Consider the following 16168-nt stretch of genomic DNA (forward strand, 5'->3'; position numbering starts at 1 on the left):
GATGAACTTCCCCTCGTCATGCATGTGATATTCACAATGAATTGGTAAAGACGTGGTCTTCAATGGAGGACTGCGTGAAGAACCACACAAGCGTCATCATCATTTATGGCAATTAAGATAATAAAGAGGCCATTAAAGGCCGTAAGAAAAGTACTACCCCTCTTAAAATAGCATATTATGTTTCCTGGATCTGGAACAATATTACTGCATAAAAGCTCACGATAAAAGGCTACATTTTACCGTAAAAAAACACTCATGCAACCGTATACATCTGTACTTATGGCATCTTGTATGACACCAAATATCTGTCTGATTCCGTTCCAGACGTGGTTACACTTACCCTCTATTTTTGCATGTGCCCTCCGTGGGACTGGGATCCGGATGGCAGTCTATGATAGAGTCCACGCTGTACAGGGGATGTTTGGACGGAGAACAATGTTTGATCTTTGACCCGGTCTGGCCAGAACATGTATCCTCTCCCACACAGATGCCTAAAACTGCTGCGAGCAGAAAGATCACCAGCTGCCTCATCATTTTCACATCACCGTTGCAGTACCGCATCCTGACCAGAACTCAACAGCCTTAAACCTATGGTTGTGCACCGACAGATATCACCCCATACGTAACCTGACCCAGTACAGACCCAGATATCAGTCACTTTTTGTGCCCTAAAAACCCAAAAACCAGTTAAATACATATTTGGATAACCTTGAGGAGACAAAGATGTCCCATAACCGGCACCATCACGGAGTATCTCGAGAGCGCTCGAGGCACGTTTAACCAACATGTATGTACATGTATAAGGTTATCACGTCTTAAAGGTGATCTGCAAAGTTTTTTTGTTATCCTAATAATACAAGTGCATAGGGATGAATCTGGAGAGTGTACTAATTTGCTAAAATAGCCAGGGCTTTTTCCCCTTGATTTTCTGAGCGTTGTGGCGCCAAAGCGGCCCTGAAAGGCATTCAGTTCACCTTTACGCTACACAAACTTACAATTTGGTATGGTACCCATTTGAAAAATCTTCCCACCTTTCCAATCTCGTTACCTAGTCTTATATATAGCTTAGTTAATGCCTTAGCACGTTGACACGTTACCTCGCTGCCTCAATGTCCCAGGACATCGCTACCCTGTTATCTCACACCATCGTTGCTTTACTGTGTTTTTATATCACTTGCTCACTATTGTAAATTTCAGACTAAGAGCCATCCGAAGTTGAAAATTTCAGTATTTCGATACTGATGCTTTTTGTGTTTGTTATGATTCCTAGAGATGTATTCTTTTGATTCTCTCCGATACAAGGAAGACCCTCGCGATGAAATTAAAAATATTCTCTCGGTTTACCTTCATCTCGGTTAATGTATGCATAAGCAAACATGGTGTCAGGTGACACTTCACACCGAAAATTCCACGACATAAATAAAACCTTTTTAGGTCAAGTAAATATATGGAAGCTCATGTGTAATTTAGAAGCAAAACTGAGAAGAGCAAGATACAATAACAATAATATGTATATATCAGGCAGCATGTGTTCCTCTTATCATTATTGTTGCATACCACATCGTCATACTATTATCTTCATTGTAATCAATCCACACAAGCTGAACACTACCTGAACACAAGCTGAACACTAGCTGAACAAATGACAGGGGTTTAGTAATTTATAAACGTTTAGCCCACAAGTTCAAGGCCAAGAAATCATGAAGATGAGAGATTGTGGGCTGCTTTTGTACAAATCAAGCGATCCAATAAGCCCTCCCAATGCTCACTGAGATATCAAAAGTGACCACATGGGCCATAGAGACTATATACCAGAATATATCAACTGAACATTGGTATCATAATTTGAGATAAGAGTTTCTTGAGAATTTCTGTCCCACATGACACTCAACTGTTTGGTACTTGTGTCAACTGCTGGTACCTCATATTATAATACCTCATTATAATAAATATCCATCACCTGATTCACTGACAATCTGCTATTTGAGAACTTTCGTTTCGTATAAGAATCTCGAATCTCATGTACAAGTCATATTGGATAACAACCCGGGTTCTGGAAATGTTATGAAATCGGATCCAAATAGTAGCGGCGTCTCCGAGTTCAGGGGAGAGAATCCTAATTGGTTCATTCATTTAACAAACTTCGCTCGTCACGTTAAATATTGAACAGGATTAAATTGAGTGAATGGTGTCGCACTTATAGGTACCTTTATACTTGACGAGAAGACATCATAAGAAATGAAAGCACATAAGACAAATACAAAAATTGAATCGCTACAGTAATGTGGTGAAAATAACATTTTTGGAAGAGAAAAAAAATAACATGGTGAAAAAAAGATTTGGGGAAAGAGAAAATATCCCGAGTTTAGAAGTTGGGGCCCCGACTTAATTGGCCCGTCACAGGTCGTTTGCCAGCTAATATGCAGCCACCGACGAGCATCTCTCACTGATAAATGCATGTTTTGATTAGGGTCTTGCCAAGAGACAAATAACTTTTATTTTAAATCAAGAATGAGGGTCACAATGTCTACACAGGTCAATTCCAGTTTGTTTACAAACAAATATTCTCAGCTGCTGCAGTACTTATGAACTTCGTGTACATGTACGACTTTGCTTGACCGGCACGACTAGGTCTACGCAGAGCCAGTGACGTATTGAAAGAATAAAATAGTACACCCCTTTTGACCGGCTTGATTTAGGCGGGTAATGCATTTCCTAATATCAACGAGGCAGCTTATTAACAAACAGATTTCAAAGAGACTTTTATGGACTAAATAAATATAAAATACAAATACAGCGTGCAGCCCCGTCCTTACTTAGCATAGTTGAGTCAATCTCTACTACAACTTGATCCAACCAGGGTGGAACTACGGCAAGCTATACTATATATACGATAGGACCTAAGGCCTTAACGTTATTTCAGATACATGTCTGACCACGTCTGTGATAAGTTTTAATCTTATCGTATTTACTCGGTCGAGTGTTTACTTTATTAGTAATAACCTCAGTTTGTTGGAGGTTACACTAAAAATCGTGTTGGCGTTCCTCGTCGTCTAACTGAGAAAGTATCATTTGCAGGCGACACCTGCTCTTCAGGTGATTTCTGGTATGTTCGGACCAAGTGGAAAAGACACTGCGGTACATATACGCCTCCCTATGAATGTGTATAATTTTAATTCCGTTTTCTCACGGAGTTTCTCACGCATGGCACTTTCACTGAATTCAAGTAGCACTTTAATTGTCTAGTTTAAGGTTTACCAAGAATCAGATTGTCTACATGTCTACAGATAGGTCTACATGCAGGTTACATGCAGGTTACATGCATGTAGCATATATTACACAAAAGCAGGCCTGCATTCAAGACCAACACGCAGCTAATCCCTCTGATTCTTCAACGGGTGCCGTGTAGGCCTACCTAATATGTAGGCATTCACACAGGCCCACCGTATACCTAATATGTAGGCACTGACTCAGGCCCACATATGTGGATTTAAAACCAGTGCAGAAAGGCTTTATAAGTGTTAAATAAGGGCATTGCTTTACCTCTTTGTTCCCGGTTGACTTGGGTATGGGTAGTGCTAAGCGGGTAGGGCCCCAAGTTGACAGCCCCAGACTAGTGTTTGTGGTGGTTACCTCATTCCCCGTTACGTTTTCGCGCTGTGAACCTTCTTTTCGCTGTGGACCTGAGTAAGTGGGTATCCATAATGTAAGGTAATCAAGGTCATGGACTGAATGATATCACCAGGCAAAATGGACGGTAGGGAATTCCAGGTAGTGTCGCCTATTATAATTTACACTTAAGTACGAGCAGCGCTCAAGCATTTATATGTACTGTACTGTGAGTGTACACTTAATCGAGTGACTGGGTCTGTCTGACCTTGCGCACGAAAAGAAGGCAGTTCACCACCCGGTAAGAAGTATACTAAGTCGGCTTTCGTTATGGTCTGAAAGACTTTGAATATTGTGCACCAACAGGGTTACGAGGTAGGAAGCAGTACTCAGAAGCTGTGATGTCTAATTTAGTTTGTTCACAATGGGTGCGTTTAGCGTCCTTTATCGCTATGGTTACTTTGAAGGGGAGACAACTGTATGCGCCTATACATGTAGGTTGCATGGAAGCTCTGATAGATATCATAATATCGCTAACCCCATTTGCTCTATAAGTTCTAACACAAAAAGGCAAGCCTACTTCCTATTTCTAGACTGGGTCACGAGATAAAGAATGTTAACAATCAACATGGCGTAGATGTAGCTGTGTGGTTTGACTCAACGTTTTGAAATAGCACACTGGGTTCATCTAGATGGACTGGATAGGCAGGGGCTTTTTATGTAACCAATACCGATACTGATTTTGTAACATAGCTTACAACAGAAACAAATGTTTTAAGCCTTCTTGACAACGTAGCAACCTTTTTTTTAATTGATTTATTAATTTATTTATTGGGCCTATTGTTATACGTAATCTCACCATATTAACGTTATTTTTTTAAGTCGTTTATCATTTTTAGTCGTAGTAATATTATTATTATTACTACTATTTCAACTACTTCAACTACTCCTTCTTATCTTTCGTTGATCTTTTTATATCATACGCACCTAGTCAGATGTCTAGCGAAGATAACTGGTTTACTTCGAGCACATCGCTTTACACCATTCTTGAGTGCGTCGTTAAATACCAGTCAGCTAAGTAAATAAATAAATAGACTAGAATTCCGTATGTTCTGTTTTTTTTTCACACTGGCTATTTTATGTGCCTCTATTGCAATTACATGTGATAAAAACAAATGTCATAAGTTGACATTAAGGCGAAATGTTGAGTTCAGCCAACTGTTACACTGGTATGCTATATACGGAAGACGTCACGTCAGTTTGTATTTAATGTTCAAACTGTGGCTAGACCCACAGTTTTATTATTATTAGTCGTAGTAATATTATTATTATTATTACGACCCAGTCAAATAGCACCTCGACCCCAGCGTGCCAGTGCAATTTCAACACGTTCTTTAATTGTCTCTACTATCTTAGTTTGCAGTTTTATGAATACTCTTACTAGCTGGAGGTAGACCTGTATAGAGGATGTTGAGAACGGAGAGACGCAGATCATCACAGGATGGCCGCAGTGACGAGGCAAGTCTCCGGACGCGAGTTAAAGAGGTAAAATAGTATTGGCCACTCAAGACGGGAAATATTTACTGAATATTGTTATTATAATTTCCTCTTCGAATAACTAGTCGCATACATGTGATTAATGGTTTAGAAGTAATTGCCATCTTCGCTTTGTAAAACTTTTTTCTTTTGTTGAATATTATTTCAAAGTAAGCTATATTTTTTGTTTTTCATTTACAAAGGTATTGTATCGTTTTAAAGAACAAATCACATGCATGTTAAACCATTTCATAATATTTGTAATCACTTCTCTTTCCGGTTTGGTGTACTGTACACAGTTGGAAAGAGAAGTTGTGACACTCAAGAAACGGTTAGATGAGCTGAGAAAAGCTAAGAACACTACCGTACTGAAGCGCGAGAGAGAGGTACTGGAAGTTGGCGTTCCATTCACTAAAAGGTGTGTGCTTCCAGGATTTCTACTCTTATAGCTTGTTACAGGGTAACCAAGGGCGTACCATGCACAGTGTTCAGGCCATGCTACGAAACACCCTTGTTAGGCCCCTTAGCAGACGACAGACCGGATGTGTCCTATTGCTGTAAATTTTACATTGATTTATTGATCTCTTTGACCTTGTTTTAAGGCCATAGACAATATACATGTGTCACATATGCGACTTATACTGTCAGGTTGATGGATGGAGGAAATCTAACATATAGAAATGCATGACCTTTTTAGTTAGTCAAGTTTCAGCCAAGCTGGTCGATCTTGCTGGCTTCCGCACATGGGATGGTATGGCAGCAACTTGCGGATGGTCGTAGGTTTCCCCCGGGCTCTGGCCGGTTTCCTCCCACTATAGTACTGGTTGCCATCGTGTAAGTGAAATATAAACGGCGTAAAACACTAATCAAAAAAAATAAATAAATCCTTGTCATCTTTTTCTTTATTTATTTTCACAGACTTAATTTAAATATCTTTTCAGGGAGACAAAACCTGTTCACCCTGGTGATCAAAAAATGGATGAATTGCAGAAGAAGTTGGACCAATTGAAATTAGACAGAGAGAAAGAAATGGCCGAAATCCGCAACAAATTTGCGGCAGATGTGGAAGAACTGAAAAAGCAAAACACTTCCGTAAAGATACATTTATTTTTAGATTTAAAGAAACTTGTATACCTCTCGGATCTTGGAATGTCAACCTCATTCTTGCTCTCTTATCTGTGGCATTTTTGTTAAGAAATGTTTGTTATGCTTGCTAAGGTAAAGTGGATAGATCATGACTCTTCACTGTTTACTCCACTCCTCATATGTATATGAAATATTCTACAGTATGATTAAAAACACGCCAAAATAAATAAATATTGCCAGTTCCGATGAGAGACCTGTAAACTCCTCCATAGCCCTGTAATTTTTCCTATTCGTCTATGATCGCCTTATTAGACATGTTGGTCAAAAATTCGCAAGTACTGGTGTTTACCCCCAATTAAATAAACGAATGAATAATATTCATCGAATTGTATTTAGCAACATTTTCGTGTGTATCCAGGTTAAAAGAAGAAGAAAGATTCTCCACTTAAACTCCTACGATTGAAATTTTTCACTACCAGTAGCCATATTTAACCAGTTTATGCTTGATTCTGTCTTGTAGCTCGACTGTGGCCACGAAAGAGAGCTGGCATCCCTCAGGGAGCGAGTGTGCGCGCTGGAGGCTGAGAATGCGGCGGTACTGCTGGAGAATGCTGAGTGCAAGGAACAGCTGGGAGGCTTGGTGACCGAGCTCAGCGTGAAGGAGGCTCACTGGTGTGAGATGGAGGAGAAGTACAAACTGGAGGTGAGATGCAGTCACTCTAACGTCATTAGTTATTACGCCAACATGATAGACGCAAATAAATCCGTTAAATGTGCTGGAAGTACTATGCATTCTTACGTGTCATGATCAGAAAGTTTTGCAGTCTAATTTCAAGCCGCCTGACCTATCATCAACAAACGTTACACTACCAATTATACAACTTTAACGAGTTAACGAGTTTTGCTCTAGTTAAATGTGTATTTGCTTCTTAACAAATCCGTGTATATACCTGTAGATGTTCATTGATGTTTGAATGATTAGAACAAAAGTTCGAAACTGCAGTTTTAGTACAATCATACAAAAAATTCAGAAGGCTTTTCTCCACATCAGAACATTCAGGTTTTCACTCATGATTATTCATTAAGTATTCTTTTACTGGGTACGTTTGATTCGAGCATATTGAATCATTTACGATAGACTATATTGTTCCTATGGGCAAATACTATTACCACAATCATTATGAATCGTTTTGGTTGAAAATGGCGTAATTATTTCCGGACATTTGTTTTTTTTATTTAAGTTGAAAACTTCGTGGGGAGCTAAGTATGCAGAGTGGATGTCGGCTACGGAGCGCAAGATACAAGATTTACAAGCGACAAATGAAATTTTGTAAGTGTTGGAACCTCCATTAAAGTAAGGAGCCCGAGGTTTGGGGTATAATGTGTGAAGATTTGAAGAGGGAGCTTACCTGCACAGACAAATGCGTAGTTTGCGTGTATTTGCAAGGTCTTACGAAAGTGCATACCAAAACAGGACTGGGTTACCACAAAAAATATAGGAGCAAGAAATTTAAAGTGAAAAATATAAATTATTTTCAGACAAATTCATTTGCTGATTTGCTACAAAAGGTATTTTGCAAAGCCATATAAAACAAACAAAATCTAATACTGGGTGAGGTGCTTGTCATTGAGTCAATAGAGGAAAAGAGGTATCGAAGTGAGTCTCGCAACATGGCTATATCGTTGCCTCACTATATCGCTGCCTCGCTGCCTTACTGCCTCATTAACTCGCCACCTCGCCTTGTGCTACAAAGGGCCGGGCAGCAAGGTAAAGAGGCTACCTCACCCCCATCTCTACTTCTGTACCTTGCTACCCCTTTATGTTGCTACTTCTTTACCTCGCTACCCTTTATCTCGCTACCTCGCTGCCTGTTACTTCGTCCTTTACAATACAGAGTGAGGCAGCCTGGTAACGATGTAGCCAAAGGTCCATGTTCTGTAGTACATAATGCTGTCACCTGTAGCTTGTTTCACTTAGGCCTAAATCCGACACTGTACAGCACTGTGTTCTTGAATGTAGTACACTGGCGAATTGTCTCAAATCACTGGATAAAACGTGTATATTGTGAAGCAACACGTCGATATGGTCGAGTGGTCTGATTCTCCTGTTTAGTATACCTTTTCTAGCTTGATTATTGGGGTCTAGTTATCAAATCCAGATCTTATTGTCTAACCTTTGGTGTTACCCCTAAGTAAAGCCAGCCTTGCCATACATCTGGTGTGATGCCATAAACCCTTCTTGACGAGTGGAACATCCGAGCGAAATATCGTCACATCTAAACATTTTCAGAGGTCCTTTTCAAAGTGAGTTTGAGAAAATCGATTCTGTGACTTAAAATATAAATCCCCTGAACCGAACTTACCCATGGTCTAACCTTTACCTGGCCCCTAAGGTATGGCATGCATGGTTACTTGAATGTAAGTCTGAATTAACTCTTTTACCACAGGCGGGGTTATCTGAAGATGCACGCCCCTGAGGGAAGGGATCCGTCTGGACAAGATCCAGCATAGAGCAAAGGACATTCTCCACTAGCAATTTCCCAAGAGGGAGGTAACTCCCAGTGCTGAAAAATGACAGGTATCTAGACAGTTATATCGTGACGGTGGTGTACAGTGTGACGTTACAAATACTTTTGGAAATACTGGCAGGATCATGAACGGAGGAAAAAATCTTGACGAACAACCAGTGAGTGAGTGAGTGATTGGGGTTTTATCGTCGTACATAACAATTTTTCGGTCTTATGACGACAAAGGAATCCTTAGAGTACATGTAATGTGCCTCCTTCCACGGCCCTCTTATCTACTGCTGCTTCACTCAGACGCCTTACCGAAGGCAGGTAAGTCGCCACACCCGAGCCATTATACTCATACGGGTCAACAGTTCGTTGCACTGTCCCCTTCATGCTGAATGCCAAGCGAGGAAGTTACGACTTTCTCTTTTAAGGTCTTAGGTGTGACTCGACCCAGGATTGACTCTGGATCTACATCTCCCGAAGCAGACGCTCTACCAAGTATGCTATCGGGGTGGGTAACAGCCAGTGAATTATAAATCTGTAAGCTTCAAGCCACCCCTAACAGTGTTGATATATAGTCTACATGTACTTCGCTTGCAGTCATTTCAAGTCCACTTGACTCTGTAATATGTTGAATCTTAATGTCAGAATGCTTACCGGAAATTTTCTGGACAAAAAGCAGATTGCAGTAACAGGAAGTGATCGCCGAACCTTGATGTTTAAGTCTAAGTACTAAGGACAATCCATCCTCAGGGGTTGTGTTATGTGTAATAAGTGTACAAGTAGGTATAGGTTTATGTTATGTATGACATACAATTAAAGATCATCAATTTCATCAAAAGCTTGTGGTAGATGTTGTACGTATATTTAAGTCAGACTACATGACATGCTCGTTATTATAGGACGAAAAGTGAAACATGAGTTATGTATTACGACGGAGAGATACTCTTGGATTGCAGCGTCCATGAGTCCGAACAGGCCTTACTTGAAACGTGGTGTATAATGTAAGGCGTATAGAGGGCGGTAGTTCACGTGTGGCCTACACATTGGTTCACCAGGTGCACATTGCGATTACAGACCTTTAGAGCGATAGATTTCTGCGACTGTCAGTCCACTAACCACCGAGGTTGCGGGTTCGAATCCATTTCGAGTAGTTCAGAAAGTTTCCCATTGTATTATAGTTGATCCATTTAATCTTAACACCAATCTCATCCCAATACAAAGTACATGGTACTTTAGTCTGGACTAAAGTTAATACCTGGATTAAGTCCTAATACACTTGTGAACAATTGGGCCCTTGATGATGAATAAAAACCAGCAAAATCCTAGAACTGACTCGATCAACTCCGGTTGTTGAAACGCCTAGGTATATTGATTTGTAAGCTGCATTGTTGTAACTGGTAAGACAGACTTCGTGGACCAAACTCGCTATTACTTATAAGTTTCCAAAACTTTGTATATTAATGTGACCCTAGCAACCGTCCATATTCGTGAATGGAAATAGGGGAAGGACCGACTCGACGCTTTAAGTAAAACTATATACAAAGCGTCTCAGTAATACTCGCATATGTATGAAGATGCCATAGCCTGTACCGTAGTCCTTATGAGCCTAACATACCTTTTATACTACTATACTGAAGCCTTACCGATGTTCATATAATACGATATACTAAACCGTGACTGACACTTTTGTGTCAGAATGCGTATAGTTTATGCACTAAATGTAGTTGGACTTTCAATGACAGAAGTTTGCACTGTAACAGGATTATGTTGTACACAAGCTAAATAATGTTCACAGCAATCCTGAAAGCAGCAATATAGCCTGGGAAAGAAACAATAGATTACATTTAGTCCTGTAGATTTTTCTAGAGCCACCAAGAAGAACTGCTTAATAGGAATCCGGCAGTTCGTAGACGCCATCTTGTAAAGGTAGGTACTGCAAATATATGGAGGGAAAACTTTCTTTAGAAAAAACATGCAGTAAATAACCATTCCAGTACATGTATTCCCCTAAGAGGAGATATTTGTCTGACAATTTAGGTTTCCACGGGGTAACCAAACTTCTTTACTGGGGGATACTACACATACAATCCAAGTTCCCAGGGCGTAGCCAAACTAATACTCTCCTCCGGGTGGAGGGGGTGGAGGGCGGGCGATATTACACATACACTCACTGTTACCAAGGGATAATCAGTGAAACACTTTTTTAATGATGGATACTGGTATTTTACATGTTATCAGGGGATAACCAAACGAATGCTCTCCTTCTCGGGGAATATTACCCATAAAATCAGGATTGCTAGGGGATAATCAGTCAAATACTTTCCTTATGGGTATATTACACGTGTTATTAGGGGATAGACGAAGTAATACTTTCCTAATGCATATGCCTTTCAGCGATAGTTAAATTAATACTCTCCTAATGGGAGATATCACACTTGTTATCAGGGGACCGCCAAACTATTACTTTCTTAAGGGAGGGTATCACACATATTATCAGAGGACAGCCAAACTATGTCTTTCTTAAGGGAGGGTATCACACATGTTATCAGGGGACAGCCAAACTATTACTTTCTTAAGGGAGGGTATCACACATGTTATCAGAGGACAGTCAAACTATTACTTTCTTAAGGGAGGGTATCACACATGTTATCAGGGGACAGCCAAACTATTACTTTCTTAAGGGAAGGTATAACACACGTTATCAGGGGAGAGTCAAACTATTACTTTCTTAAGGGAGGGTATCACACATGTTATCTAAGGACAGCCAAACTATGTCTTTCTTAAGGGAGGGCATCTCACATGTTATCAGAGGACAGTCAAACTATTACTTTCTATAGGGAGTGTCTCGCACATATTATCTAAGGACAGTCAAACAATTACTTTCTTAAGGGAGGGTATCACACATGTTATCGGGCGACAGCCAAACCATTACTTTCTTAAGGGAGGGTATCACATGTTATCAGTGTACAGCCAAACTATAACTTTGTTAAGGGAGGGTATCACTCATGTTATCAGGGGACAGCCAAACTGTTACTTTCTTAAGAGAGTGTATCACACATGTTATCACGGGACAGCCTAACTGTTACTTTTTAAGGGAGGGTATCACACATGTTATCAGGGTACAGCAAAGCTATTACCTTTCTAATGGGGGATTATCACACATGTTATCAGCGGACAGTTAAACTAATACTTGTCTAACGGGTGATATTACCCACACACTAAGGGATCACTGTATACTGTTTCTGTTAAATTTATTTATTTATTTGATTGGTGTTTTACGACGTACTTGAGATTATTTAACCTATACGACGGCGGCCAGCATTATCGCGGGAGGATATCGGGTGCTACCGTTATAGGAAGATGGATATCAATCTGATGTCATTCTGTTGAACTGTTATAGGGAACGCCAGCTGTAAATCAGGGAATCCTGGAATAGCACAAGAATACACTGTGTTTGTCTACTTGCCGATAATGGTGCCACTGTTATAGGGAACGCTACCTGTAAATCAGGGAATCCGGGAATAACACAAGAATACACTGTGTTTGTCTACTTGCCGATAATGGTGCCACTGTGATAGGGAACGTCACCTGTAAATCAGGGAATCCTGGAATAACACAAGAATACACTGTGTTTGTCTACTTGCCGATAATGGTGCCACTGTTATAGGGAACGCCACCTGTAAATCAGGGAACCCGGGAATAACACAAGAATACACTGTGTTTGTCTACTTGCCGATAATGGTGCCACTGTGATAGGGAACGTCACCTGTAAATCAGGGTATCCGGGAATAACACAAGAACACAATGTGTTTGTCTACTTACCGGTACAAAAGGGATCGAATGAATGATTATGGTTTAACGCCACATCGGCAGTATTTCAGCCATATCGTGGCGACAAAAGGGATTGATGCGGGTCTGATGTCAGCCTGGTATACTGTTATAGGCAACGTTACCTGTTAATCACAGTATCCGGGGATAGCACAAGAACACACCTGTGTTTCTCTACTTACCGACAGAAGAGGGATGGTAGTCTGTTTGTTGTACTGTCATAGAGTAAGTTGCCTGTAAATCCGGGTATCCGAGGATAACACAAGAACACACCTGTGTCTGTCTATTTACCGATACAGGAGGATGGATAATGGTCAGGTGTCCGTCTGGTGTACTGTTATGTGTCTGTCTACTAACCGACAGAGGAGTGATTAACACTTGTTAACACTTACTTACCGATAGATGAGGGATGGATGTCGGTCTTGTGTTAGTTTGGTGTACTGTTTTACGCAACATTACCTGTAAGTCAGGGTATTCGGGGATAACACAAGAAACACCTGTGTTTGTCTACTAAGAAATGGAGAAGGCATCAACAGTTCTCCGATATCAGCCTACTGCACTGTAATAGGGAACGTTTCTTGTAAATCAGGGTATGTGGGGATAACACAAGAACACACCTGTGTATGTCTACTTACCTGTAGAGGAGGGATGGATGTCGGTCTGATGTCAGTCTTGTGTACTGTTATAGGGAACGTTACCTGTAAATTAGGGTATCCCTGAGTCACACAAGAACACATCTGTGTGTCTTTGTTTACTTATCGGTAGAGGAAGGATGGGTGTCGGTCTGATGTCAGTCTGGTTTACTGCTATATTTTTTTTTTGTTTCATTGGTGTTTTATACTGTACTCAAGAGTGCTTCACTTATACGACGGCGGGCAGCATTACAGTGTGAGGAAACCGGGTAGAGCCCAGAGGAAACCCACGACCATGCATAGGCTGCTGACAGACCTTCTAACTTACGGCCGGAAAGGAGGCCTGCATGAGCTGCACTTGAACTCGACCGCATTGGTGAGAGGCTCCTGGGACATTATGCTGCCCTAGCGCGGTAAAGCGCTAAAAAAAAAACAACTGAGTCTCGGGTGGGGGGGGGGCCGTACTGCTATAAAGAACGTTACCTGTACATCAAGGTATCCGGGCATAACACCAGAACACACCTGTGTCGGTCTCCATACCGATAGAGGATGGATTAAGAGTTGTCTGATGTCAGTCTGGTGTAATGTGATAGGGAACGTTACCTGTAAATCTGGTTATCCGGGAATAACATAAGAAAGCACCTGTGTTTGTCTGCTTACCGATAGATGAGGGATCAACAGTTCTCTGATATCAGCCTACTGTACTGTTATAGGGAACGGGTGTCGGCCTGATGTAAGTCTGGTGTACTTCTATAAAGAAGGTTACCTGTACATCAGGGTATCCGGGCATAACACCAGAACACACCTGTGTCGGTCTCCATACCGATAGAGGATGGATTAAGAGTTGTCTGATGTCAGTCTGGTGTAATGTGATAGGGAACGTTACCTGTAAATCTGGTTATCCGGGAATAACATAAGAAAGCACCTGTGTTTGTCTGCTTACCGATAGATGAGGGATCAACAGTTCTCTGATATCAGCCTACTGTACTGTTATAGGGAACGGGTGTCGGCCTGATGTAAGTCTGGTGTACTTCTATAAAGAAGGTTACCTGTACATCAGGGTATCCGGGATAACACAAGAACAGACCTGTGTTTGTCTACTTACCGATATCGGCATTTTATGGAAGTCCGCGCTGGACATTGCTCCGCCGATCCTTAAAGCGCGACAACTCGAAAACGCCACGCTTTAGTCGCTGTTTTCGTCCTTAATTTATTATGTTGTCGTGTTGGCGCATCTAGTGTTGCCAAGACTGCGCCACAGCCACATCTGAGTGCAGTTGTCTGAAAAGGCACCAACACGACAATTACGCTCAACTGTTTGCGCTTGCGCAGAAAAATGTTTGTGTATTTTTTTAACCACGTTTATTCTTGCTGTATCTGATTAGCATGAATTTGTTAATGAACAAGACCATAAACCCAAGGACGACAGTTTCATACAATAATGTCATTTGGTCTCCATATCAAGCAGTCGACAAATAGCCACCGAAACACAACACTTCACAACAAAATGGCCTAGTTCCTTGTCCTCATTAGACCGCGCGACACAACGACATTTTAACGTTCATCGCCTATCTACGTTGTGGAACCATGTATAAGTTTCAAAGCAGAGAAATGCACCAATTTAATAGTAAAGTGGAGCGATGCTCTCGAGTTTAAGTTCAGAACGCGACAGGACGATGACCAAAATGGAACATCCATAGTCTGGGGACAATCTAGTGTAATACTTTTAGAGCTTTGCAACATTTGGCTTGCCGTACTTATTTGCACCAAAGTATCCCACCAACATTCTGCCGATATACATAAATGTCATTTTTTGTTCCAGATGTTTCCGAGGAATTTGTTCCTGTTGAGTTTGGTTGTTCGGTTTTTCCCACTCAAAGGTATAGTACAGAAATTTCATCACAAGTTTGGTTGTCCTAATAGTCTTTTAACGAACAATTAAACTTTGTGATTACAATTTGTTTGTGACCAAATACACAAGTGGACTGAATGGCCGATCTCAAGAGTCGAGGCTTCAAGGCTTTCCTGACAGACACAAATTAAGCAATTTGCTTTATTTGGTTGACTGTAACGGACCACTTTACTCCATCTAAATGGATTGGGTATGGGTGCGCTGATTCACTAAATTGGTAACACGACAAATCGATGAGGTCACACATGGTCACTAATTCAAAAATGCCAATAGGAGAAATGATACCCCTAAATAATCACTAGTTCCTTAGATATTCCGTATACATAAATCGAATATTATTACCACATTTACACGCATTAGATGCAGATTTTATTTACACCACGCCACGCATTGTCACAGTCCAGATAAAACTGTCTTCATTATCAAGATTTGGACAGGTCAGATTCCCTTCATATAAATCATTAACATAACAAATATAAAGTCATTACAGACCAGCAGTAAAACCAGTGAGGACTGTGTGGTAACTTGTAAATGGTCACTTCTAGCCGGATAAATACGGTCTCTGGTCAATTTACCTCAGTCAAGTTTTTATTCTGACCGTTCATGTAATTGCTTAAATAGTAGCAAACGAGGACGAGGCAAATTACGCGCAAATGGTTCCGTCCTCGTGACGAGGGCCGCAACCCTCGGGGTTGGGACGCCCCGGCTTCCAAGCGAATTTGTGATAATGGCCAACTCTACTCGTCTAAGACTTAAAATGAACAAGACGACATACATGTAGGCTTACACAGATGTTCCAAAAAATGCACCAACTCCTCTCTACCTGGCTCCACATGATATTCCAGTCACAATAATAAGACCATAACAAGAATGAAACAAAAATACTGATAAAGTTCAACAACGGTTAATATACAATGTACAAATAAGTGTCTATGAACTGATGTGGATAAGGCATTCAATTGGATTTGTAGGGTTTCCTTTACTAATGATCTGACAGTCATCGCGTAAAACAAAACCACTGTTGACTCAAAGTTGCCAATCAAGTGCAT

The 16168-nt window shown here is 40.8% G+C and overlaps 2 protein-coding genes across 2 annotated transcripts in view; one reads left to right on the forward strand and one right to left on the reverse strand.

Moving 5' to 3' along the window:
- Positions 1 to 562, reverse strand: part of LOC135465625 (sucrase-isomaltase, intestinal-like) — a 30877-nt gene extending 30315 nt beyond the window's left edge. Inside the window, exon 1 of the mRNA XM_064742907.1 lies at positions 341 to 562. Coding sequence (XP_064598977.1) covers positions 341 to 561 — 221 coding nt within the window. The 5' untranslated portion in view covers position 562. The remainder of the gene's footprint in view (positions 1 to 340) is intronic.
- Positions 563 to 3663: 3101 nt separating this feature from the next.
- Positions 3664 to 9585, forward strand: LOC135461667 (kinesin-like protein KIF3A). The gene is made up of 7 exons (XM_064738859.1): positions 3664 to 3771; positions 5026 to 5154; positions 5445 to 5563; positions 6087 to 6237; positions 6752 to 6934; positions 7473 to 7561; positions 8679 to 9585. The coding sequence occupies exons 2-7, from the start codon at positions 5077 to 5079 to the stop codon at positions 8740 to 8742; spliced, it is 684 nt and encodes a 227-aa protein (XP_064594929.1). The 5' UTR covers positions 3664 to 3771; positions 5026 to 5076; the 3' UTR covers positions 8743 to 9585.
- The last annotated feature ends 6583 nt before the right edge of the window (positions 9586 to 16168 follow it).

This window comes from Liolophura sinensis, chromosome 1 (assembly GCF_032854445.1).
Source record: "Liolophura sinensis isolate JHLJ2023 chromosome 1, CUHK_Ljap_v2, whole genome shotgun sequence".
Classification (NCBI taxonomy): domain Eukaryota; kingdom Metazoa; phylum Mollusca; class Polyplacophora; order Chitonida; family Chitonidae; genus Liolophura; species Liolophura sinensis.